Genomic DNA, 27,460 nt, shown 5'->3' with positions numbered 1-27,460 from the left:
CTATCACCTCGCTCGATCACTCACACACAGACTAGTTCTCCCCTCCATCAACTCTCTGCTCCAGTAGACTGTGTTTCCCACTGTGCAGCACAGACAAATCCGGAGATTGGACCCAAGAGGAATATTTTTATGCACGCACGCACACACACTTTGTCAATTAAGATGTTTACTCAAATCAATCAGGTGGGGCTATTTTTCTTAAAAAGGTCCCCATCCCTTTTTGTCCTCTCATGCTCTCCTCCTTGGCTCCACCTCCCAGGGAAGCAGAGGGATACGATTAGGGAGGGGGATAAGGAGAGAGAGAGCAAGAGAGAATGGGGGGAGAGCTGACTTGTGTCTAGAATCAATCAGTTGTTTTTTTCTTCCACTCACTCACTGCATTTTTCCAGACGGCATGTGCGAGCTTAGGCTCTGGACCTCATTTCCTACCCCCTATCTCTCTGTCCTGCTCTCTCTCTATACCCTTCTTTCTGACTAACTCATTCATTCCTTCTCATGCTTTGTGGATGCGAATCAGGGGAATTCCTGCCTTTGAATCCAATCTCCCTGTCCGTGCCGCCTCTCCTCTTATCCCTATATCCAGGACCCTCCAAAGCCGGTCTGTCTCAGCTCCATTAGAAATGTGGTGCTCTGTGGCTCTGGTTGTCTGTGGATTCTCTGCTTTGGTCCAGGGTAGGTCTGCCTCTCTATTTACTCTCTGACTACATTGCAAGATTAGAGTTACAAAGCCAGAGGGAAAGACTAGGAAAGGATCACTGGAAAGGCGGAGAGGAGGATTGAGAAGTGTATGTGTGTGTGAGTATTTTTGTGTTCTCTCAGTGTTTGTGCTCTTGTTTTATGTTGGTCTGTGTGTATATGCCTACCTGTGTGCCTAGTGAATACAGAAGTCTACAGTTATTCAGAACCTGATGTGATGTGGTCCTCAACGTAAAATACACGTTGTCTGTTGCAGTTTCGGACAGAAAAAGAAAGAGAGAGAGTTGGTATATAAAGCGAGAGAGATGGGGAGACATGCTTTATTAGAGAAAACGCTTCAATCATACATTTCACAACCTCCCTCACTCTCTCACCCTCTATTTTCTCCAAAATCTCTGTGGACAGAGTGCAGTATCAATGGGATTGAACCAGCAGGGAACAGACAATTATCAATGGTGGCACGTCAATTGAATACCATTATAGATCTGGTTCGTTGTTATGTTGTTATGTATGGACATGTTGCTGCAACAGAGAGAGCAGAGTATAGCTGTAAGCAGCAGGATAGATAGGTCGCTAAGGGAGAGGAGAGGTATTACTACATTATATCAGAGGCTGTCTGCCCTGCAACTATGTAAAGAGCTACTGAACTTTCCTCAACGCAAAATCGTGAGTCATTTCCTGACCGTAACCTTTTGTAGAGATTCTTGTTACTTTCCCGGTGAAAAATGGTTAAAGTCCTTGGGACTATTGACACACAGTGGTAAAGGATAATAAAACAGCTAGAAGTACACAGACCACTGACAGAGCGCTTAATATCTGTTTGTACACCAAATGGATTTGAAATGACACGCAACAACCAAACACATATAGGGCAAAATAGTAGGACTAAAGTTATGGGCTAGGAGGTTAAAAGACAAAAGCAAATACACTAGACAAGACAATACCTGAGTGGCACAGCGGTCTAAGGCACTGCATCTCAGTGCTAGTAGGCGTCACTACAGACCCTGGTTCGATTCCAGGCTGTATCACAACTAGCCGTCATTGGGAGTCCCATAGGGCGGCGCACAATTGGTCCAGCGTTGTCTGGGTTAGGGTTTGGCTGTCATTGTAAATAAAAATGTGTTCTTAACTGACTTGCCTAGTTACATAAAAATAAATAAATAATAATATATAAATCACATCTAAAATATTTAAAATCCACTGACTTTTTAGCTGACACATCGGATTGTCAAATGTTTGCCTGCCGACAGTACTTACTTAGCACCTCTGAACAGTGTCGACAGTCAATCTCTTTTGTGATCACACAGCATAGACCTTGACGTCGTCAGCCACTCAGCCTCGTTAAAATACTCCAAACCAGAAGGTGCTGCTTAGTTTATGGTCTAGATTTCAATGTTAGTAATGTTATTATTTTGTAGAAAGACCTTGTTGATACTAGCCATATGGTCACAGCTAGGTAACTACCTAGCAAGATGACGAAGAAACAATTGAATTCACTCTCCATAATCCCATACTGCCAGTGCTAACCCATAGCCAAATGTTTAACTAGCTAGCTAAGGACACTGCTCTAACTCGGAAGCCAACACAGGCAGCTGTTTCATGGAAACTAATCCATTGGGATTTAATTATAATGTCAATACTAGCTACAGTTGAAAAATGGGGGACACATTGGGAGGGATTTTAGACCATTCCTCCATACAGAATATTTCCAGATCCTTGATATCCTTCATTTGCATTTATGGACTGCCATCTTCAATTCAAACCACAGGTTTGATTTTGTGGCCAAATAATACTTTTTTTTGTGGGTTTTGATGTTTGTTTAGTGTCAGTGTCTTGCTGGCAGAAGAAACCAGGGTTTTGACAAAACTATCCTGGTAAATGTGTAAAGTTCATGATGCTGTTGACCTTAACAAGCGCCCCCAGGACCAGTGGATGCAAAATAGCTGCATAACATTAAAGGTCCATCACATTTGACAGTAGGTATAGGGTTAGTTTCTGCATATTAACTTTTCTTTGGACACAAAACCTACCACTGGTGTGTGTGGCTAAAGAGCTCTATTTCCATGTCATCCAACAAATGTAAATTCCTGGAGTTTGCTAAATGGCATTGGAACTTGGATTGGAACTGGTGCTGTGGTCAGATGACATGAAAATAGAGCTCTTTGGAAATATTCTGTATGGAGGAATGGTCTAAGATGTGTTCTCTAATCTAATAAAACATTTTAGAAAAAGGCTCATTGCCGATATCCTCGCAAGTTGAGGTATTGAAAGGAGGGGTGCTAATGACTATGACCCCTATCTTTTTGAGAATTGTTTTTATTAATAGTTAAACAAAATGTCCCAATTTTTTGAAGCATACAATATAGCTCAGTATTTGTATTATTTATTTTATACATTCTTTTTTGTTCATTTTTTTTATCAAGGGTGGCAATAATTTGACCTGTCTGTATGTAAATGAGTCTGCACAACACTATTATGAAGCAAATCCTTTGAACATCATGCCTTATTTAATGATTCACCCACGCTTACTTAAATTTGTAGTGCTTCACGGGTTTTACACTTACAAAACTGCTTGATTATTCATTAATTAAGCATTGAGAAGGTGTGCCTACAACTTTAGCTGAGGTTCCTCTCATCCTCCACTAATTTCCCCGATTCCTCTTCATCTTTACTTATCCCACATACTTTCCTCTCCTGTCCATGCCCCCTCTTTTGTATATCACCGTGCTTCTGAAATCTACTCTCCTTCTCCCTCTTTCCTTCCATCTCTCTCTGCTCCATTCTTCTCTGTCCATTTTTCTTTCTCCTCCCACTGGGCAAAAACTGGTTGCATTAACATTGTTTTCACATAATTTCAACAAAAACATGTAATGTGATGATGTTGAATCAATGTGAAGAACTGATTGGATTTGCAAAAAGTCATCAATGTAAGGGGATTTAAAAACCTAAATTCAATCAATGACATGGTGACATTTCTTTGTTGATTTCACATTGTAGTTGATAACTCAACCAAATGTAAATCAAAACTAGACATTGAAATGACATCTGTGCCCAGTGGGCAGTCCTCTTCATGCCGGTCCTCTATTTTTTCTTCTATATAGCCTTTTCTGAAATATTCTCTCTGCTCCCTTCTTCTCCGTACATATTCCCCTTTCCATGGCCCTTCTTTTGTCTTCATCACCTCTATTCTGAAATCTTCTACTCTCCTTTTCTCTCTTTCTTTCCATCTCCCTCTCCTCCCTTCCTCTCTCAGTGTCGATTCAGGGCCCTCACCAGAGAACCTTGTTGAAGAACCTTCTGAAGGACTACAATCGAATGGAGAGGCCGGTGGGCAATGATTCACACTCCCTCACAGTCTTCTTCACTATCAGTCTGATGCAGATCATGGATGTGGTAGGGATCAATGTTCATATTACATTTATGTTATTTTACCCGTCTGCTTGTCAGCACGTCGACCTGTCTGTTGGTGTCTTCGTCTATACCTGTGCAAACTCTGTTCTGTTAAAGTAAATATTCCACTGCAACTTCAAAAATGACTCAGAATTCTTTGAGGCATGTCTCTCAATATAGCTCCTTAGAAGAAGAATTGACTCAAAATGATTTACATATTGTAGGATGAGAAGAATCAGGTCCTCACCACTAACATCTGGCTTCGGATGGTAAGCACAGCACAGCTTCAAGTGAACAGCTGTCGGAGTGAGAGTGAATGTATTGTATCCTTCTCAGTGGACCTTCTTAGTTATATATTCAGTTGAAGTTTAATTAAATTGCCATGTCCAATATATCCAGTCTGAGTCTATCTTCCAGAGCTGGTTTGATCATTATCTTCAGTGGAACCAGACTGAATACCCTGGAGTCAAAAACCTTCGGTTCACAACTGACCAGGTGTGGACGCCAGACATCCTCCTCTACAACAGGTAATACACCTATGGTCCTATTCATATCGTCATGCATCACATGAATGTGTTTTAGGGTTTTAAAACACTACTGTCCAGAGTTTGATCCACCCTTTCCTTTCTCTTTCCTCAGTGCAGACGATGACTTTGACTCCACCTTCAAGACCAACGTGTTGGTCAACTCCAGTGGCTTCGCGGAGTATCTCCCTCCAGGTGAGTCCCTTTCTATCTTTCCTACTCTGTTGATATTACATACAGTATCAGTCAAAAGTTTGGACACACCTACTCATTCAAGGGATTTTCTTTATTTGTACTATTTTCTACATTGTAGAATAACAGTGAAGACATCAAAACTATGAAATAACACATGGAATTATGTAGTAACCAAAAAAGTGTTAAACAAATCAATATATTTTACATTATTCAAAGTAGCCACCCTTTGCCTTGATGACAGCTTTTCAGACTCTTGGCATTCTCTCAACCAGCTTCATGAGGAATGCTTTTCCAACATTCTTGAAGGAGTTCCCACATATGCTGAACACTTGTTGGCTGCTTTTCTTCACTCTGCGGTCCAACTCATCCCACACCATCTCAAATGGGTTGAGATCGGGTGATTGTGGAGGCCAGGTCATCTGATGCAGCACCATCACTCTCCTTCTTTGTCAAATAGCCCCTACACAGCCTGGAAGTGTGTTTTGGGTCATTGTCCTGTTAAAAAACAAATGATAGTACCACTAAGCGCAGACCAGATGGGATGCCATATCGCTGCAGAATGCTGTGGTAGCCATGCTGGTTAAGTGTGCCTTGAATTCTAAATAAATCACAGACAGTGTCACCAGCCAAGCAGCTCCACATCATCACACCTCCTCCTCTATGCTTCACGGTGGGAACCACATGTGGAGATCATCCGTTCACCTACTCTACGTCTCACAAAGACACAGCAGTTGGAACGAAAAATCTCAAATTTGGACTCATCAGACCAAAGAAAAGATTTCCCCTGGTCAAATGTCCATTGCTTGTGTTTGTTGGCCCAAGCAAGTTTCTTCTTATTATTGGTGTCCTTTAGTAGTGGTTTCTTTGCAGCAATTCGACCATGAAGGTCTGATTCACAGTCTCCTCTGAACAGTTGATGTTGAGATGTGTCTGTTACTTGAATTCTGTGAAGTATTTATTTGGGATGCAATCTGAGGTGCATTTAACTCTAATGAACTTATCCTCTGCAGCAGAGGTAACTCTGGGTCTTCTTTTCTTGTAGCGGTCCTCATGAGAGCCAGTTACATCATAGCACTTGATGGTTTTAGCAACTGCACTTGAAGAAACTTTCAAAGTTCTTGAAATGTTCCTGATTGACTGACCTTCATGTCGTAAAGTAATGATGGACTGTCGTTTCTCTTTGCTTATTTGAGGTGTTCTTTCCATAATATGGACTTGGTCTTTTATTATTCCACCCCTACCTGTCACAACACAACTGATTGTCTCAAATGCATTAAGGAAAATAATTCAACAAATTAACTGAAAGGCCCACCTGTTGAACCTCATGAAGCTGGTTGAGAGAATGCCAAGAGTGTGCAAAGCTGTCATCAAGGCAAAGGGTGGCTACTTTGAAGAATCTCAATTATAAAATATATTTGTTTAACACTTCTTTGGTTACTACATGATTCCATATATGTTATTTCATAGTTGTGGTGTCTTCACTATTATTCTACACTGTAGAAAATAGCAAAAATATAGTAGGTGTGTCCAAACTTTTGGCTGGTACTGTATATATATATATTTTAAAACTTTGGTAGTGGCCTTTTCTGTATCAGTGGGTATGTGTGTCTCCCTATCTGTTTTGTATAATCTCTCGTGGACAGACACATGTAACATAAATGGTGTCACAGTGTCTGTCAACAGACTGTGGGATCACACAACTAACGGAGAACTTTGTTCCGGTGCGCAGATGTACTCACTGATCATTTGGAATAATCACGATTTCGCAGGTGTTCGCATCTTTTGAATTTCTGAAGGGGAAGGTACATTTGGCCCATAGACTTGTCCATAACTTGCAGACGGAGTGGGGTGGAGCTACCGATCTGCTTCTGCTGTTCGTTCTAACATATTTTCTAACACATCTGCACCAAGAACTTAATTGAGCATCTGACGCAATTACGCAAGATTTTAGTTCTGGGTTTACGATTATTCTTAATTATGACATCAATATTTGAAACAGCATCCTCAGCTACTGTAGCAACAAATCCCAATGCGCAGTGTTTCTTCTATATGGGAGATATTTACCCCTCTCAAATTTTAAGACCAAATTGGTTGAATCCTCTCAGACTTCTCCCCCAACCCCACATTAAAGACTTCTGGGGTCCAGTCCCTTGTGCCAGACTAAACCAAAATGGCCTTTTGAAGTCAAGTCAAGGAATGGGTGCAAAGAAATTCCATCATTTCTTATTCAGTGGATATGTTTATTTATAAGGTGGTGAATGTAAACACAGTTGGATAATTAAATGTTGTCAGAAGGGGTGATATGGGGCTGTGTCCCAAATTGCACCCTATTCCCTATATAGTGCGCACATTTTAACCAGGTCCCATAGGGCGCTGGTCGATCTAGCACACTACGTAGGGAATAGGATGCCATTTGGGATGAAATCATGATGATGTCGTGCATGGAGAATTGGGACTGCGACACACACAGGAACGCTATACTATACAGAATATCAAAAATCTGATCTGGCCTCTCGTCATAAAAGCCTGTGTAATTACTGGGGTCCATTTGGTCTGAAGATAAAAGACTATGGGCTCTGTATGCCAGGGAGGGTTTGTGAGCTTGACTCCTGGGTAAATAATTAAAAAGCAGCAACCCTCTGGAGCTCTCGTGGTTTTTAATGGTTTAGGAATAGTTTTCATAGCTCAGATGAGATATATGATAGAACTTTAGGTGGATGGTAACATTTGAAAATAGTTTTCATATATAGCTCAGATATGATGCATGGTGTATTGGCAGGATGGTGTCTTAGGCTGGTTCCCAAACGGTGCCGTTTGGGACAAACACTAAGGGAACGAAAGGAAATAGATTTTGAATGCTGGGGTAATCCATCTTGTTTCCTGTGCAGAGGTTGTTTTTTTAGGGAATTCTCCAGAGATTTAAGATAAAAAATACAGTATGAAGTAAAGAATCTTGAGATATTGGTTGCAGTTTTAGAGGACATTTTGGTCAAGCATTGATGCTTGTCGGATCAGCTTTTAGAGTAACCTAATTATTAGCTTAGAGGATCTGTTACAGAGCTGCAGGAGAGCAGTGCATTGCAAATGGAAGTAAATGTAGCTTTTAGCTAAACGGTTTAGTTTTAGGTTTAATGAATCTAGAGAAAACAATAAGTTATTACAGCCCTTACAACAGCACAAAGAGGTGAATTGTATATTGGACTGTTCATTCTTGACAATTTCACGGCTCAGAGACTATAAAGCAATGCCATTATGAGCGGGGAAAAAACAACTACTGAATGAAACTACATTTTAAATCTTGCATTGGGAATTTGATATGTGAAGTGACTATGTTTTATAATTAATGCTGGATTTAATTTGGTTTGATTGTCAACTTCTAAACCATTAAAATTGCTTTTCAGACCCTTCTCTGTTTTTCTAAAGCTTAATTTGCATGTCTTGTGACTCATAATTCATATTTTTGAGTGCTGTTTGGAAGACTAAATCAAATCAAATTTATTTATATAGCCCTTCGTACATCAGCTGATATCTCAAAGTGCTGTACAGAAACCCAGCATAAAACCCCAAACAGCAAGCAATGCAGGTGTAGAAGCACGGTGGCTAGGAAAAACTCCCTAGACAGGCCAAAACCTAGGAAGAAACCTAGAGAGGAACCAGGCTATGTGGGGTGGCCAGTCCTCTTCTGGCTGTGCCGGGTGGAGATTATAACAGAACATGGCCAAGATGTTCAAATGTTCATAAATGACCAGCATGGTTGTATAATAATAAGGCAGAACAGTTGAAACTACTTTGGCATTTTGGTTGTGTGCACTACTGGACAACTCAACAGGCTTGATTTGTTCATTTCAGTTTTTACTTTGCCAGCGATCTCTCTGTGCATCGATTGTGTTGTACTTTGTGTGTCTGTGTGTGTGTGTCTGTGTGGTTCTGTATAATGAAAATGTTGATCTGAATAGTCTGGATAAGCTGTCTGCAGAGTAGAGATCAGTGTCACTTTCTATATGGCACTCTCTGGGTGCGTCCCACCAATATATCTCCTTTCTCCTGAAGTGTAGACTCATTCACTACTTTCCACAAATCTAAAAGCATTGGATTGGTGGAGGCAGGCTAGAGGGAATTTACACCAGTCATTTCCTTTAAAATCAGTGAAGGAACGTGAACAAGTGCAATATGGTAAGAGGGAGAGATAATTGGGACATAGTCACTCACGCTTGTACTGTTGTCATGTTTAACTGTGATTAAGTACTGATCCCTCCTCCAGAGTGCTTAAAAATAGGTGCCAGAACAAGAAGATACAGTATGTGCAAAGTAACATTTTTAAAAGTATAAGTGAACAACAAGCAAAATGTCTCTAATTTGCTCTCACAATCTCCCACTGTATGGATGTCTACACAGTGTACAAAACATTAGGAACACCTTCCTAATATTGAGTTGCACCCACTTTTGCCCTCAGAACAGCCTCGATTTGTTGGGGCATGTACTCTACAAGGTGTCGAAAGCGTTCCCACAGACGCTTCCCACAGTTGTGTCAAGTTGGCTGGATGTCCTGTCTGGGTGGTGGACCATTCTTGATACACATGGGGAAACTGTTGAGAGTGAAAAACCCATCAGCGTTGCAGTTCTTGACACACTCAAACCGGCACTACCATAACCCATTCAAAGGCACTTCAATCTTTTGTCTTGCCTATTCACCCTCGGAATGACACGCATACACAATCCGTATCTCAATGGTCTCAAAGCTTAAAAATCCTTCTTTAACCTGTCTCCTCCCCTTCATCTACACTGATTGAAGTGGATTTAACAAGTGACATCAATAAGGGATCATAAGTTTCACCTGGTCAGTCTATGTCATTGAAAGAGCTTCTTAATGTTTTGTACACTCAGTGTATATCTCCTATATGGCACTCTTTGCATCCCTTTTATCAATCTCTTTCCCTGTATGTCAGGGATTTTCATGAGCACATGTAACGTGGACGTACGTTGGTTCCCCTTCGACATCCAAAAGTGTGAGATGAAGTTTGGCTCATGGACGTACGATGGCTGGCTGATGGACCTACAAATGAACGAGGCCGACATCTCCGGTTACATGTCCAACGGGGAATGGGACCTAGTGGGTGAGTGGGATTGGACTGCCCTCCTAAATTTCTGTTATCAATTGCTCAACTTAAATTGTTAACTTAAAAGCTAGAAGTTTTATGAAAATTCCCACTTTATTCTGTCCCTTACTTTTTCTCTTTTTTTCTCACCTCACTCACTCAAGGAGTGCCAGGCACTCGTAGCGAGGTGTTCTATGACTGCTGTAAGGAGCCCTACCCCGATGTGACGTTCGTTGTGACCATCCGCCGGCGCACTCTCTACTACGCTCTAAACTTGCTCATCCCCTGTGTGCTGCTGTCCTCCATGACCCTGCTTATCTTCCTACTGCCTGCCGACTCTGGGGAGAAGATCTCTCTGGGTGAGCAGAGAGGAGAGGGTGGATGATCCAAGAGGGATGGATATTTTTCTAAAAGAAACAGAGATGAGGATGGAGGACAACAGCATAGAGAGGAGGAGAAGGGGAAAGGCATTAGAGAGTGAAGGAATAAGAAGAGGATGGGAGGGGAATAATGGTGATGGGGAAGAAAGGATGACAGGGGAGAGAGAGTAGATTGATTCTAGTAAAGGGTGACAACTAAAGAGCGGAGGAAAACAAAGAAGACCTAGAGTTTTGGGTATGTGTAAAACGTTTAACCTGATTTGAGGATGCATTACAGTGCATTGTATTACTGGAAAAGATGCATAATCCCTCACACACCAAGGCCAATTAACCTATTGATGTAATTAAGCCCAGGAATTGATTAGGGAGAGAGAGCGTACATACACACAGCCTTCCAGGAATTCAGCTTGCTACCATACTTGATGAACAGGTTTTAAGGAATTTGGTGCCAAGATACAGCCTGGCTGATACCCGGTTATGTTGTGCAACACAAGCTATGTACCCAAAACCCACCGTGGTGTGGAGAGGCAGTTCTCTTTTAAACTCTCATCGAGTCTCATGTTAAAGGTAGAAATTGCACCCAGTTTTGCCTTGGCGCTGATTGATTATCACCCCCAAAAATATTCCCCCAGGGAAGTTGAGACCTCTTTCTGTTTAGATTTGAAAACTAACAGTTGTAAAGCAAGGGGGCAGCGCTCACGGGCTATTTGTATGGGTGTTTCAGCGAGACGGACATAGAGGGGAACCAACCAGTGTAAAAGCACAGCCCCCTTCATTATTGACACCATCTGCGGCCCAAATGGCACCATATTCCCTTTATAATCTACTACTTTTGACAAGGGCTCTGGTCAAAAGTAGTGCACTACATGGGGAATAGGGTGCCAACATCAAAGGAGCCTCTCCAGATGCTGAAGTCAGGAGGACTTGGAGTTTGGTATCAACCAGGCTTGCCAAGATAAGCATATGGCCTTACATGAGAGCCACTGTCCATCTCTTCTGTGACATTCTTTAAAGTTAAATTCTACATTTCCTCTCGACCCTTGAAGTGACACTTGTTTAATCTATTGAGCGAGCAGGGCCGACTCACTTGAAAGATGTTTGTTTTTATCGGCTTGCTTCTGCACGGTACCAGTTATGCCAAGAAAGCACTTGGAAAATGTGTGGGGGGGGGGGGAAGAAAGTGGGACAGAGGTAATGGGAGGAGATGAAGATTAGATCTGGTGAATGAAGAGTGAGATGGGGAAGAGAGAGGGAGCAGAGACAGCCGGGGTAGATGGATTGCTAATATAGGGTAAGCATATGTGTGGGTTAGAAGTAAGGCTCTACTAAGGGCAATTGAAGAAGAGGAATGGTCCAAAAGTAATTCACTTTGAGTATATTACTCTGTCACACTTTGCAATTTGCATCAGATCGAACCAAATCTACTCGTATGAAGTTGAAATCAATTACGTTGGCTTGACTGGCAAAGAACATAAAATATTTGCCAAACGAGATGCCTATAAGGTTTATCTTTACAAATGTCGATTTCTGGAGGCTCGCCCGGGATTAAACCTGATTGAGGCACAGATGTTAATAAATGTGTGAGGAGTGGTGTGTGTTGTAGTTGTACTGAGTATCACACACATTTTATTACCCCTAGTCAGTTAAAATTGAGATTGTGCTCAGCAGCCACTCACGGTTTTATACATTTTCAATATCTTCCTCTCTCTGTTCAGGCATCACTGTGCTGCTCTCGCTCACGGTCTTCATGTTGCTGGTGGCAGAGATCATGCCAGCCACTTCAGATTCCATCCCTCTCATAGGTGTGTTCTCATACAGTTTGTTGTTTTGGCTCTGTACTCCAGCACTATGGATTTGAAATGATACAATGACTGAGGATAAAGTGCAGACTGTCAGCTTTAACTTGAGTGTATTTTCATCTATTTCGAAATTACAGCACTTTTTGTGCATAATCCGCCCATTTTAAGCAGACCGATACACTTATATATGTATTAAAGAAGAAAAAAATAAGTATTTGGTCCCATATTGATAGCACGCAATGTCTACATCAAGCTTGTGACTCCACAAATTTGTTGGATGCATTTGCGGTTTGTTTCAGATTATTTTGGGCCTAATAGAAATCAATTATAAATAATGTATTGTGTCTTTTTGGAGTCACTTTTGTTAATAAGAATAGAACGTGTTTCTAAATACTTCTACAGATAATCGTGAATGAATCATGAATAATGACGAGTGAGAATGTTAGAGGCACAAATATCTTATCCCCAAGACATGCTAACCCCTCACCCTTACAATAACATGACATGTGCGTCTAACTTTCTCACATCATTATTCACGATTCATTCAGGATTATCCGTAATCATGGTAGCATCCACATTAATGTAGAAGTAAATCCAAAGTGCTGGAGTATATAGCCAAAACAACATGTAACTGTCCTAATACTTTTGGAGCTCACTGTATGTCTGTTAAGAGTGTAGTGTGTGTGTTTGAAATAATTATCCCAAATGTTGGTTAGTTCCTGGTGATCTAACCATCTGTTTGTCCTTAACTGTAATTGACTAAATAAATCGTAAAGATTAAATGGTGGAAATGATGTACGGTGAGCTCACTGCAGCCAGACAGATGAGTCACCCCCCTTTGACTACTAAAACACAAATCCAGCCCATTAAAGCCCAAGAAAAATGTCATGATCAGCAAGAAAACCACTGTTAGCATTATTGTTATTACAATACTCTACTCTAATTGTTTTTTCTCTTTCCTGCCCCCCTTTCAGGACAGTACTTTGCTAGTACTATGATCATTGTTGGGATGTCAGTCATAGCTACAACGGTGGTGCTGCAGTATCATCACCACGACCCAAACGGAGGCCAGATGCCCAAATGGGTAAGGCCAGACCTCATGCTGTCCAAAGACAGTTACATTTGACATTTTAGTCATTAAGCAGACACTCTTATCCAGAACAACTTACGGAGCAATTTTCCTTACTCAAGGGCACAAACAGATTTTTCACTTAGGTGGCTCGGGATTCAAACCAGCGACCTTTCAGTTACTGGCCCAACGTCTAAACCGCTAGCCTACCTGCCGCCATTCATTACTAACTATGAGCATTTCCCATAGGAAAACACGGCACTCTTAGCGCCATGCGCTAACCCACCAAACCTTCCATGGCTGGTCTCCTGGTATACCACAATGAAACAGTTTTTACCCCATTATGGCTAATGCTAACAAGATAACTCTTGGTTTGCCATACCCCTTTGGTATAGCCATTTTCTCGTTGTTGCAACTGGCCAAACACGTGTGGGTCGTTATTGAATTGTAGTGGCATTTAGGCATGGAATTTTAGAATTTAAAATGTATGGGTCCATCTTGGGTCCATCTTCCACTTCTAAATCAACTAATATGGTGGCTTAATTACTTTAAATCCTTTGTACCATTATGATAACATTGCACCACCAGGAGGAGTAGTGATGGTAATACCAATGACAAATGAGGTAATTGAGAATTTTCTAAAATCGAGGCAAAATATGCTCAAATCTAAGGTAATTAACCCTTTAAAAATGATTTACTAAAGTGATATGATTAATCATTTTGGCGGGGCGGGGCTTTACCTAGCAAAGACTGATAGATGAACCTGGAGCCAGTGGGGTTGGCGACAATTATGTAGTGATGGCCAGCCAACGAGAGCATACAGGTCGTAGTGGTGGGTAGTTTATGGGGCTTTGGTGACAAAACGGATGGCACTGTGATAGACTACATCCAGTTTGCTGAGTAAACTGTTGTAAATGACATCGCCGAAGTCAAGGATCGGTAGGATAGTCAGTTTTACGAGGGTATGTTTGGCAGCATGAGTGAAGGAGGCTTTGTTTGCAAAATAGTAAGCCGATTCTAGATTTAATTTTGCATGGGATATGCTTAATGTGAGTCTGGAAGGAGAGTTTACAATCTACCCAGACACCTAGGTATTTGTAGTTGTACACATATTCTAAGTCAGAACCGTCCAGAGTAGTGATGCTAGTCGGGCGGGAGGGTGTGGGCAACAATCGGTTGAAGAGCATGCATTTAGTTTTACAAGCATTTAAAAACAGTTGGAGGCCATGGAAGGAGTGTTGTATGGCATTGAAGCTTGTTTGGAGGTTTGTTAACGCAGTGTCCAAAGAAGGGACAGATGTATACAGAATCTTGTCGTCTGCGTAGAGGTGGATCAGAGAAACACCAGCAACAAGAGCGACATCATTGATATATACAGAAAAAAGAGTCTGCCCGAGAATTTAACCCTGTCGAACCCCCATAGAGACTGCCAGGTCCGGACAACAGGCGCTCCGATTTGACACACTGAACTCTTTCTGAGAAGTAGTTGGTGAACCAGGCGAGGCAGTCATTTGAGAAACCAAGGCTATTGAGTCTGCCGATAAGAATGCGGTGATTGAGTCTAAAGCTTTGGCCAGGTCGATAAAGATGGCTGCACAGTACTGTTTTTTTATCGATGGCGGTTATGATATCATTTAGGACCTTGAGCATGGCTGAGGTGCACCCATGACCAGCTCGGAAACCAGATTGCATAGTGGAGAAGGTACGGTGGGATTCGAAATGGTCAGTGATCTGTTTGTTAACTTGGCTATCGAAGATTTTAGAATGGCAGGGCAGGATGGATATAGGTCTATAACTTTTTGGGTCTAGAGTGTCTCCCCCTTTGAAGAGGGGGATGACCGCGGCAGCTTTCCAATCTTTGGGGATCTCAGACGATACGAAAGAGAGATTGAACAGGCTAGTAATAGGGGTTGCAACAATTTTGGCAGATCATATTCGATGCTAATGCAGAACGCCACAGGATGTTTTTGTGCTGATCAAGGGCAGTCAAGTCTAGGATGAAGCAAGGGCTATATCTGTTCTTAGTTCTATTTTTTGAATGGGGCATGCTTATTTAAGATGGTGAGGAAAGCACTTTTAAAGAGCAACCCGGCATCCTCTACTGACGGAATTAGGTCAATATCTTTCCAGGATACCCGGGCCAGGTCGATTAGAAAGGCCTGCTCGCTAAAGTGTTTTAGGGAGCATTTGACAGTGATGAGGGGTGGTCGTTTGACCACGGACCCATCATGCATGCAGGCAATGAGTCAGTGATTGCTGAGATCCTGGTTGAAGACAGCAGAGGTGTATTTAGAGGGAAAGTTGGTCAGGATGATATCTAAGAGGGTGCCCATGGTTACAGATTTAGGGTTGCACCTGGTAGGTTCCTTAATAATTTGTGTGAGATTGAGGGCATCTAGTTTAGATTGTAGGACGGCTGGGTTGTTAAGCATATCCCAGTTTAGGTCACCTAACAGCACGAACTCTGAAGATAGATGGGCGGCAATCAATTCACCTATGGTATCCAGGGCACAGCTAGGGGCTGAAGGTGGGTCTATAACAAGCGGCAACGGTGAGAGACTTGTTTCTGGAAAGGTGGATTTTTAAAAGGAGAAGCTCGAATTGTTTGGGCACAGACCTGGATAGTATGACAGAACTCTGCAGGCTCGCTCTGTAGTAGATTGCAACCCTGCCCCCTTTGGCAGTTCTATCTTGTTGGAAGATGTTATCGCTAGGGATAGAAATTTCAGGATTCCTAAGCCTTCCTAAGCCGTGATTTAGACACGGCTAGGACATCACGGTTGGGGGATAAATGGACTGTAAATTGGATGATCACAGCTGAGTGAAATAGCACAGAATTGCAAACATTGTTAATCTCCAATCAACATTAAATAACCCTAAACCGAGGAACTGTCTCTCTCGCCGTCTCTCTAATAGGAGTACAATCTCCATAACTTCACCTACTCAGTGTATAAATTCCAGCGGCATAGCCCTCTAATTCAATTAGGTACACCCATTTAGTAACGGGTTGGACCCCCCCCCCCCCTGTTTTTGCCCACAGGACTGCCGCTGACTGGATGTTTTTTGTTCGTCGCACCATTCTCGGTAAACCCTAGAAACTGTTATGCGTGAAAAGCCTAGGAAGCCGGCTGTTTCTGAGATACTGAAACCGAAGCGCCTACCACGTGCTCAAAGTCACTTAGAATGGGAAAAATTAGTAACCTAACGTTCAATCGAACAGTAACTGAATGCCTCAATGCCTGCTTTATATAGCAAGCCACAGCCACGTGACTGTCTGTAGGAGCGAACCACTGAGTGTATATAAATGAAGGAAGCAGCGGAATTGTCTGTGTTCTCAAAACTTGCATTCAAAATGCAGATCGGCATTTAATATTTTTTTCCTAGCCTCTCTCCACTTTAAATATATTATGCACATTGATAACTTGCTAGAAAACATCTTCACCAACTAATGTATAATAGTAGCAGCAGACAGTAGCAATTGGAGCAAAACATGCAAGAAGAAATTACTGGTGAAATTATCAAGCGATAAAAAGCAAGTGAACGGAGAGAATAAATGCCAAAGTATTACTGTGAAGCTTTGTGATTGGTTCACCCAGGTGAGCGTCATCCCAAAGCCGGGACTTGTTGAACGGCTCGGTTTTACATTTACATTTACATTTAAGTCATTTAGCAGACGCTCTTATCCAGAGCGACTTACAAATTGGTGCATTCACCTTATGACATCCAGTGGAACAGCCACTTTACAATAGTGCATCTAAATCTTTTAAGGGGGGGGTGAGAAGGATTACTTTATCCTATCCTAGGTATTCCTTAAAGAGGTGGGGTTTCAGGTGTCTCCGGAAGGTGGTGATTGACTCCGCTGTCCTGGCGTCGTGAGGGAGTTTGTTCCACCATTGGGGGCCAGAGCAGCGAACAGTTTTGACTGGGCTGAGCGGGAACTGTCCTTCCTCAGTGGTAGGGAGGCGAGCAGGCCAGAGGTGGATGAACGCAGTGCCCTTGTTTGGGTGTAGGGCCTGATCAGAGCCTGGAGGTACTGAGGTGCCGTTCCCCTCACAGCTCCGTAGGCAAGCACCATGGTCTTGTAGCGGATGCAAGCTTCAACTGGAAGCCAGTGGAGAGAGCGGAGGAGCGGGGTGACGTGAGAGAACTTGGGAAGGTTGAACACCAGACGGGCTGCGGCGTTCTGGATGAGTTGTAGGGGTTTAATGGCACAGGCAGGGAGCCCAGCCAACAGCGAGTTGCAGTAATCCAGACGGGAGATGACAAGTGCCTGGATTAGGACCTGCGCCGCTTCCTGTGTGAGGCAGGGTCGTACTCTGCGGATGTTGTAGAGCATGAACCTACAGGAACGGGCCACCGCCTTGATGTTAGTTGAGAACGACAGGGTGTTGTCCAGGATCACGCCAAGGTTCTTAGCGCTCTGGGAGGAGGACACAATGGAGTTGTCAACCGTGATGGCGAGATCATGGAACGGGCAGTCCTTCCCGGGAGGAAGAGCAGCTCCGTTTTGCCGAGGTTCAGCTTGAGGTGGTGATCCGTCATCCACACTGATATGTCTGCCAGACATGCAGAGATGCGATTCGCCACCTGGTCATCAGAAGGGGGAAAGGAGAAGATTAATTGTGTGTCGTCTGCATAGCAATGATAGGAGAGACCATGTGAGGTTATGACAGAGCCAAGTGACTTGGTGTATAGAGAGAATAGGAGAGGGCCTAGAACAGAGCCCTGGGGGACACCAGTGGTGAGAGCGCGTGGTGAGGAGACAGATTCTCGCCACGCCACCTGGTAGGAGCGACCTGTCAGGTAGGACGCAATCCAAGCGTGGGCCGCGCCGGAGATGCCCAACTCGGAGAGGGTGGAGAGGAGGATCTGATGGTTCACAGTATCGAAGGCAGCCGATAGGTCTAGAAGGATGAGAGCAGAGGAGAGAGAGTTAGCTTTAGCAGTGCGGAGCGCCTCCGTGATACAGAGCTACATAGTTGTCTTTGCTGTCTTCGTATCCAAGATAATTGTGTAGTTTAGAGTGTGTAGTCTTAGAGTGATTATCTTAATTTACCGAGGTTAGCTAGCCAGCTATTTGTCGTCCTTAACGTAGGAGACACTGCTAGCTAGCCAACAGCTAGCCAACGTCTACCGAATAGAACTTCCGCGCTCAACAACCCGGTCGCATTCCGCTTCGCTCCACAGGTAGTATCACATTTTCATTTCATTTCATTACAGCACAACGGTTTGATTTGTTTGATCGTAGCTAGCTACATAGCCGTCTTTGTATCAAAGATAATTGTGTAGTCTAGAGCGATTTTCTAGGTTAGCTAGCCAGCTATTGTCGTTCTTTTAACGCAACGTAATCAACACTGCTAGCTAGCCAGCTAGCCCCCGAATAGCAGCACTGTAGAAACTATTACACTCAACGGAACGACTTGATTAGTGTAGTGTCAACAACGCAGCCACTGCCAGCTAGCCTACAAAGTCAACAACGCAGCCACTGCCAGCTAGCCTACTTCAGCAGTACTGTATCATTTTAATCATTTTAGTCAATAAGATTCTTGCTACGTAAGCTTAACTTTCTGAACATTCGAGACGTGTAGTCCACTTGTCATTCCAATCTCCTTGCATTAGCGTAGCCTCTTCTGTAGCCTGTCAACTATGTGTCTGTCTATCCCTGTTCTCTCCTCTCTGCACAGACCATACAAACGCTCCACACCGCGTGGCCGCGGCCACCTAATCTGGTGGTCCCAGCGCGCACGACCCACGTGGAGTTCCAGGTCTCCGGTAGCCTCTGGAACTGCCGATCTGCGGCCAACAAGGCAGAGTTCATCTCAGCCTATGCCTCCCTCCAGTCCCTCGACTTCTTGGCACTGACGGAAACATGGATCACCACAGATAACACTGCTACTCCTACTGCTCTCTCTTCGTCCGCCCACGTGTTCTCGCACACCCCGAGAGCTTCTGGTCAGCGGGGTGGTGGCACCGGGATCCTCATCTCTCCCAAGTGGTCATTCTCTCTTTCTCCCCTTACCCATCTGTCTATCGCCTCCTTTGAATTTCATGCTGTCACAGTTACCAGCCCTTTCAAGCTTAACATCCTTATCATTTATTGCCCTCCAGGTCCCCTCGGAGAGTTCATCAATGAGCTTGATGCCTTGATAAGCTCCTTTCCTGAGGACGGCTCACCTCTCACAGTTCTGGGCGACTTTAACCTCCCCACGTCTACCTTTGACTCATTCCTCTCTGCCTCCTTCTTTCCACTCCTCTCCTCTTTTGACCTCACCCTCTCACCTTCCCCCCTACTCACAAGGCAGGCAATACGCTCGACCTCATCTTTACTAGATGCTGTTCTTCCACTAACCTCATTGCAACTCCCTCCAAGTCTCCGACCACTACCTTGTATCCTTTTCCCTCTCGCTCTCATCCAACACTTCCCACACTGCCCCTACTCGGATGGTATCGCGCCGTCCCAACCTTCGCTCTCTCTCCCCCGCTACTCTCTCCTCTTCCATCCTATCATCTCTTCCCTCTGCTCAAACCTTCTCCAACCTATCTCCTGATTCTGCCTCCTCAACCCTCCTCTCCTCCCTTTCTGCATCCTTTGACTCTCTATGTCCCCTATCCTCCAGGCCGGCTCGGTCCTCCCCTCCCGCTCCGTGGCTCGACGACTCATTGCGAGCTCACAGAACAGGGCTCCGGGCAGCCGAGCGGAAATGGAGGAAAACTCGCCTCCCTGCGGACCTGGCATCCTTTCACTCCCTCCTCTCTACATTTTCCTCCTCTGTCTCTGCTGCTAAAGCCACTTTCTACCACTCTAAATTCCAAGCATCTGCCTCTAACCCTAGGAAGCTCTTTGCCACCTTCTCCTCCCTCCTGAATCCTCCTCCCCCCCTCCTCCCTCTCTGCAGATGACTTCGTCAACCATTTTGAAAAGAAGGTCGACGACATCCGATCCTCGTTTGCTAAGTCAAACGACACCGCTGGTTCTGCTCACACTGCCCTACCCTATGCTCTGACCTCTTTCTCCCCTCTCTCTCAGATGAAATCTCGCGTCTTGTGACGGCCGGCCGCCCAACAACCTGCCCGCTTGACCCTATCCCCTCCTCTCTTCTCCAGACCATTTCCGGAGACCTTCTCCCTTACCTCACCTCGCTCATCAACTCATCCCTGACCGCTGGCTACGTCCCTTCCGTCTTCAAGAGAGCGAGAGTTGCACCCCTTCTGAAAAAACCTACACTCGATCCCTCCGATGTCAACAACTACAGACCAGTATCCCTTCTTTCTTTTCTCTCCAAAACTCTTGAACGTGCCGTCCTTGGCCAGCTCTCCCGCTATCTCTCTCAGAATGACCTTCTTGATCCAGATCAGTCAGGTTTCAAGACTAGTCATTCAACTGAGACTGCTCTCCGGGCATCTCCGGCGCGGCCCACGCTTGGATTGCGTCCTACCTGACAGGTCGCTCCTACCAGGTGGCGTGGCGAGAATCTGTCTCCTCACCACGCGCTCTCACCACTGGTGTCCCCCAGGGCTCTGTTCTAGGCCCTCTCCTATTCTCGCTATACACCAAGTCACTTGGCTCTGTCATAACCTCACATGGTCTCTCCTATCATTGCTATGCAGACGACACACAATTAATCTTCTCCTTTCCCCCTTCTGATGACCAGGTGGCGAATCGCATCTCTGCATGTCTGGCAGACATATCAGTGTGGATGACGGATCACCACCTCAAGCTGAACCTCGGCAAGACGGAGCTGCTCTTCCTCCCGGGGAAGGACTGCCCGTTCCATGATCTCGCCATCACGGTTGACAACTCCATTGTGTCCTCCTCCCAGAGCGCTAAGAACCTTGGCGTGATCCTGGACAACACCCTGTCGTTCTCAACTAACATCAAGGCGGTGGCCCGTTCCTGTAGGTTCATGCTCTACAACATCCGCAGAGTACGACCCTGCCTCACACAGGAAGTGGCGCAGGTCCTAATCCAGGCACTTGTCATCTCCCGTCTGGATTACTGCAACTCGCTGTTGGCTGGGCTCCCTGCCTCTGCCATTAAACCCCTACAACTCATCCAGAACGCCGCAGCCCGTCTGGTGTTCAACCTTCCCAAGTTCTCTCACGTCACCCCGCTCCTCCGCTCTCTCCACTGGCTTCCAGTTGAAGCTCGCATCCACTACAAGACCATGGTGCTTGCCTACGGAGCTGTGAGAGGAACGGCACCTCAGTACCTCCAGGCTCTGATCAGGCCCTACACCCAAACAAGGGCACTGCGTTCATCCACCTCTGGCCTGCTCGCCTCCCTACCACTGAGGAAGTACAGTTCCCGCTCAGCCCAGTCAAAACTGTTCGCTGCTCTGGCCCCCCAATGGTGGAACAAACTCCCTCACGACGCCAGGACAGCGGAGTCAATCACCACCTTCCGGAGACACCTGAAACCCCACCTCTTTAAGGAATACCTAGGATAGGATAAAGTAATCCTTCTCACCCCCCCCCCCTTAAAAGATTTAGATGCACTATTGTAAAGTGGCTGTTCCACTGGATGTCATAAGGTGAATGCACCAATTTGTAAGTCGCTCTGGATAAGAGCGTCTGCTAAATGACTTACATGTAAATGTAAATGTAATGTAGCTAGCTAACACTACACTAATCAAGTCGTTCAGTTGAGTGTAATAGTTTCTACAGTGCTGCTATTCGGTAGACGGTGGACGTTTGCTAGCTGGCTAGCTGCTGGGCAGATAGCAGTGTAGACTACGTTAGGACGACGAAATACGATAATTACGCAATTATCTTTGATACAAAGACGGCTATGTAGCTAGCTAAGAAGAAATTGCTAAAATTAGATTTGTCTAATCTAAGATTAGACAAATCAAACCATTGTACTATAATGAAATGTAATGAAATGTAATGAAAAGTTATACTACCTGCGGAGCGAAGTGCGGATGCGACCGCTCGCTCCAACCCGTGGGCAGAATAAGAAAACACCGCAGCAATGACTAGTTCTCGAGGCGGGTTTTAATGTACCACAATTTTTACCCCATAGCCCTTTCAGATATAAAAAGAAAAGACGGTATGTAAAGACTGGTTTTGGTCTAGATATAAAAAGGGATAAAAGATATGTAAGGAGGAGACAGATGCCGCGGTGTCTTAACTTTAATTCCATGGTTAGAATTTAAATATAGCTTTATATCCCACAAAAGGTAATTGTAAAATTCCTGCCTTAGGCAATTTTCTCATTCTTGTGCTCATGAAAGTAGCATTGAATACTAAAGGTCAAGTTGAATATACCAGCATCCGCACACACAACCCACTGTGTCAAGCTTTAACTGCCTTAACGGTTTTCCCCCCAAGTGTATTACCAAGTGCACTACCCTTTGTAAGAGTAAGTGTATTCCTCACTAGATGCGTTTTCCTCCCTTGCTATGTATCTATATTATAACATCCTTCTCTGATTGATTCTCCCTTTCAGGTTAATGTGGTCCTACTGCAGTGGGTAGCATGGTTCCTACGTATGAAGCGCCCAGGGGAGAGTGATGACCCAGAGCGACCACCCTGCGCCCCCCACCTACGGCGCTGCTCTTCAAGCTCCCAAAGCGGTAGCATCCCTAACCCTCCAGACCCCACGCTCAACCCACTGCACCCCCAGAACCTGGCCCCTCTCCAGGCTGGCCCCCTGCACGCGGGTCAACCCCACCTTCACGCCCAGTCCAGCGCCAACAACAACGGAAACCTGCTCTACATCGGCTTCCAGAACCTGGACGACCCCCCACTGCTCCCAGACCACATCCAGAGATACAGCATCTCAGCCGGGCCTCCTCGAGTAGCAGGCAGCCCCCCTCCACCACCCCCCACCCCCAACGAGGACACTGTGGGCTGCCCTAGCACCATTTCCAGTGGCGGAGGCTTTGGAATAGGGGTTGGAGGACAGTACTCGGGAGGGGGTATAGGTGATCCCCAGCTCCAGGCTATTCTGGAGGAGGTGCGTTACATGGCGGACCGCTTCCGTGAACAGGATGAGACGGAGAGCGTGGCCGACCAGTGGAAGTTTGCGGCAGCTGTCATTGACCGGCTCTGCCTGGTGGCCTTCAGTATGTTCAACATCATCTGCACCATCGCCATCCTCATGTCCGCTCCCAACTTTGTGGAGGCCGCCTCCAAGGACTTCTTCTGAGGAAGAAGAGGATGGGGCAGAGGAGAAGAGAAAGAATGAGGGAGAAGAGATGTAGGGGAGAAAGAGCAGGATGTGGAATGATTTGGGGCTTAGTCCAAGAGGGCTATTGTCAGGGACCCTCCTGTCAAGATGAGGGGGGTTCTTTGGAGATGACTATAGAACATCTCAAGATGTTCTCTTGAAGTCTATCAATGACCTCTGACGAAATGGAACAGGATGGGGCGCGATGAGTTTATGGGCGAAGAATCCAAAAAGGCATGGTTCAACGACTGTACAGGGTGAAGTAAATTGTACTGAATTATGAGGCTTTTTCAAAGACCTTTAAGAAGTGAAGGTGAACAGGAAGGGCAATAAGAAAAGTGGAGCATGGGTTAATTCAACTGGAGATTGGGAAGATTGCAGTACTTACAGAAAGAGAGAGAGGGAAATAGACAGATGGATAGGGCTGTTTTATTTGATGTCAAATCCCAGAAAAGAAAAAAAAGGCAAAGAAAGACTGCATCATTTACTGAAACAGGGGACCAGGAGGGAGGGGGAGAGACTGCCTTTTACAAGGAAAGACAAGGAATGAGTGTGTGAACAGACAAGAGGTTTTCCCTGGTGACAGTGAAGGTGGGAGGGTCAAACAAACTGAACTTGGCCTTGTCTCTGAGATAGAAAGAACAAAGCGGATTAGAGGAATGGAAATAATATCTAATCTTTCATTCTGGCATTTGTTTCATGGGCATCATATTGAAAGGCCTTAAATAACATGCAGCCAATTTCAGATCAGTTGAGGCACCAAATGAATTCCCATTTAACAGCCCCATTTCCTTCCCCAGGCCTGATCTGTCAGTGGGTTGTCAGTGTATACCAATCTCCACTTTTTGTTCTACGGTGTGTAGCGCTCCTTGTGATTGGGCAACTGCATTAGTGTGTAATCAGTGTAATTGCTAGTAATTGTGTTACAGTGGAGGGTCGATCCAATAATGACCCATCAAACAGTCACCTAATAGAATTTGGCAGGTCCTAATAGAGAAGGCTGATCTCATTGAGCTCCAAAGTGAAATCTTAATATACTGTATGCGAGGTTAGCAACTTTAAGAGGAATGTGAAGGAAAGTGACCCTCAAACCTCAAGATGAACACACAAATGACTTGGATGATTGGAATGACACTCATTTTTATATTGCACAATATGGTTGACAATTGATGGGAGTTTTATTTTTCGATATTTTCATATTTTCCAAATTCAACATATACTTACTAAAATATATTTCCTATCGTTATTTTAAAGACCTGAGACAGCTCCTGGAAGATCTCACATCTCCCGCTCACTCTACAAACTGACGCATCTCCTCCCTTCAGTGGAAACCTCAAGCTGGGAGTTGGACTGACTCTCTGGCACACACATGTATAGAAACATTTCCCATCCCGAAATAAAGTAGTATTTTTCTACCATCCTTGCCTTCCTCAACGGACACTGGTGCTGATATACGCAAGAGAAAAATGACAGAGGGGCAGAGAAAGTGCTGACACAGCGCGCGCCGGACAGGGTTTTAATTGATTACTCCTTCAGGAAGAGAGGAGGGAGGAAGGAAGGAGGGGGTAGACGGGCCATGCTCGGTAATTCAATGGATTTATAAGAGAGGACCAGGGAACTAGCCACTCGACAAAGCATAACTCAGTCACACAATAATGCAAAATATGTAGTATATTAATAGTACATTTTGGTAAATGCACATTTTCAATGTCAAATGGGTTAGCATCTATTGACTAGGATGCTCATTATGCGTCTCTGACATTGTGTAAGTTTCAGGTATATGGTTCTCTCTCCAGTCCATACAGTATGTTTTATTCTGTCAGTATAATCAACACTCTGGTTCTCTTTCACTCGCTCTATTCATCTCTTTTCCCCCTCCCATTCATCTCTATTTTTCTTTCTCTCTCCTTCTATGTGTGTGTAGTCAGTGTTTGAGTTTTTAGCATGTTACTCAGTGTCAGACGGATGGAGAGGCTATATTTATAGAGGCTGTTCTCCTACTGCAGGTCGTCTGACTGGGTAATTCTCTCTTTCTATCCTCTTTCCGAGGCACTGGGGTCGGCAAATGTGCAGCGTTGGCACTCTGAGCTCCGAGATTTACTGGGTTCACTCAGATGGAAAAAGAAGAGAGTAGATGAGGGGAGAATGTGTGTGTGTGTCCGTGCTGTTTGTGTGTAGAGGAATGTGTGCTTGCGTGTGTAAGCTTTGAATCAGTTGTTTTTTCTGTCTCTCAGTTAATGAGCAGTTGGAGCCAAGGCCCTCTCCGCAGCGAGAGCTTTTTCTGAAGAAGGACAATAGAAGTGTACACGTCTAGAAAGATTGTTTTGAGTGTGATTGGGCGCTGCAATTTCACATTAAAAAGGCACATTACTGCAGTGCACGGGCGGAATGAAAACCTACAGCTTGAATAGAGACCTAAAACACATGCCTGTGGCAGGCACACTTAAATAAACTCCAGTCACACACAACTGTTAATACTGCACACACACACACCATTTACATAGCACACACACGGCTTGTAGGTCAACGACCTTATAAATTGCACCCTCTCAGCACCCCCCACCGTTTGCTCAGTTTCCCTAAGACAGTTCTGTATAATACGACCATATTCCCAATGTTGTGCGGCTGATCAATGTCTTTTCATTACCGGCTGGACGGAAGCGCTGACGTGAGGTAGAGAGCGGCAGACCTGCTCAGGACCGTGATTAATGCTTGTACCCGCCCAGTCCCACCTGGGGACGCATCGTTAGCCTTGATTAAATATGAGTCCCAAATTACGGCTCTGGTCAATAGTGAACCATATAAGGGTGCCATTTGAAATACAACCTAAGCCTGCCAAGCCACATTCACTCACCGAGCTGAGTGTCATTCAGCTGTCCCAGACCTCTGCGGTCACAAGGTTAAGTGGCCAGCTGGTCGCGGGCGATTAGTGAGCCAACGAAGGGACTGTAGTCTGGCCGTAAGTCAAAATTGGGCAGTTTCCGAGGTGGACTGAAACATGGGTCAGTTGATTTTTATACTGTGTGTCTTTGTTGATTAAGAACATTATTCTTTAGGTAGAAATGGACTTGCAGATGGAGAGAATCTCACCTGGAACAGCTAGGTTGGTCAGGGTTCAAAGTGTACGTGGGTTGAATTCAATTGTAGCTCAGATTTCCATGATCAATGGGAAATAAATAAAACAGAAATCAAGAGAATCAATGAAAATTGTTCATGAACTAATTAAATGTTGAACTCCAACTGAAGACAAAAGTACCTGCTTTATCACCGATAACCTAAAATGTACTGTCAAGTAAAAACATAATTCCCAATATAGTGTACTACTTTTGACCAGGGCCCATTGGCCTAAAAAGTAGTGCAAAATGGTTGTGTTTAGACAGGCAGCCCAATTCTGATATTTTGCCCAATTATTGGCAAAAGACCAGAATTGGCTTGCCTGTGGGAATGCAGCTTTTGTAGTGAATAGAGTGCCATTTGGGACTCAGTCGGGGAGTTCATTGGTGCCCATTACCACTGGGGTGCCAGATTTGACATACAGCTGTAGCCTCTCAATTAGAGCCACACTGATGACTGTTGTAATCTCCTAAATAATGTCCGAGCCCTATATAAATCTACCTGAACAAACCAAATTCCTCTACCATAATGAGAAATTCAAATAAGCCATTTGTTAAGGCTAAAGGGGGAGCGATCAAGGATAAATTCCAGATCATTTATGTAACCTTTTACTTTGCTCAGGTAAGAGTCCATTTCACCTATGCTTGTGCTAGCAAGCTGCCTTAAGTCAGTGCCATCACAGACTGACTGACAGCACAATAAAGACCTTTGCATGGAGTGCCCATTGGACCTTTATTATTTGTCAGTGCTCTTGAAGTCTCTTTGCCTCTTCAGTCCAGGGTGCATTGCATGGTGCCGTTGTGAATGTCAGGCTCCACTCAGAGGCACATCGATCTGCAGGTTGAACATGGTGAGATTGTAGACTCCTAAATTGATCATTCAGTTTTAGGCGATATTACAGTTAACTAGTTCCTTCACATGGTGATATTGACTTGTAATTATTGTGTGTAGCTACATTTACTAGCTATCTAGCTAGCCCATAAAGAGAGCATTGCATTGTGGGTTTTGTAGTAGACTTGAGCTGCA

At 44.5% G+C, this 27,460-nt stretch overlaps 1 protein-coding gene across 2 annotated transcripts; it reads left to right on the top strand.

Annotated features, from left to right (window-relative positions):
* Window positions 1-356: 356 nt before the first annotated feature.
* On the top strand, window positions 357-27,451 carry LOC118399110 (neuronal acetylcholine receptor subunit alpha-7-like). 2 transcript variants are annotated; one of them, XM_035794910.2, is made up of 10 exons: window positions 357-672; window positions 3,950-4,089; window positions 4,311-4,355; window positions 4,504-4,613; window positions 4,726-4,805; window positions 9,752-9,919; window positions 10,066-10,260; window positions 11,997-12,083; window positions 13,055-13,164; window positions 22,598-27,451. In XM_035794910.2, exons 1-10 carry the CDS (start codon window positions 507-509, stop codon window positions 23,297-23,299), a joined length of 1,803 nt encoding a protein of 600 aa, XP_035650803.1. In that variant the 5' UTR covers window positions 357-506; the 3' UTR covers window positions 23,300-27,451. The 2 variants fall into 2 exon arrangements, with proteins under 2 accessions (XP_035650803.1, XP_035650804.1); XM_035794911.2 differs by lacking the exon at window positions 357-672 and adding an exon at window positions 1,122-3,623.
* Window positions 27,452-27,460: the final 9 nt, after the last annotated feature.

This window comes from Oncorhynchus keta, chromosome 20 (genome assembly GCF_023373465.1).
Source record: "Oncorhynchus keta strain PuntledgeMale-10-30-2019 chromosome 20, Oket_V2, whole genome shotgun sequence".
NCBI classification, from domain to species: domain Eukaryota; kingdom Metazoa; phylum Chordata; class Actinopteri; order Salmoniformes; family Salmonidae; genus Oncorhynchus; species Oncorhynchus keta.
This window is presented reverse-complemented; position numbering and strand designations above follow the sequence as displayed.

What these genes read in the sequence shown, in the direction of transcription:
- LOC118399110 (XM_035794910.2), top strand. Translation starts at nt 507, where the DNA reads ATGCGAATCAGGGGAATTCCTGCCTTTGAATCCAATCTCCCTGTCCGT. An exon ending in CTAACATCTGGCTTCGGATG is followed by an intron (nt 4,356 to 4,503) that starts GTAAGCACAGCA and finishes TCTATCTTCCAG; the next exon opens with AGCTGGTTTGATCATTATCT. An exon ending in TGGGGAGAAGATCTCTCTGG is followed by an intron (nt 10,261 to 11,996) that starts GTGAGCAGAGAG and finishes CTCTCTGTTCAG; the next exon opens with GCATCACTGTGCTGCTCTCG.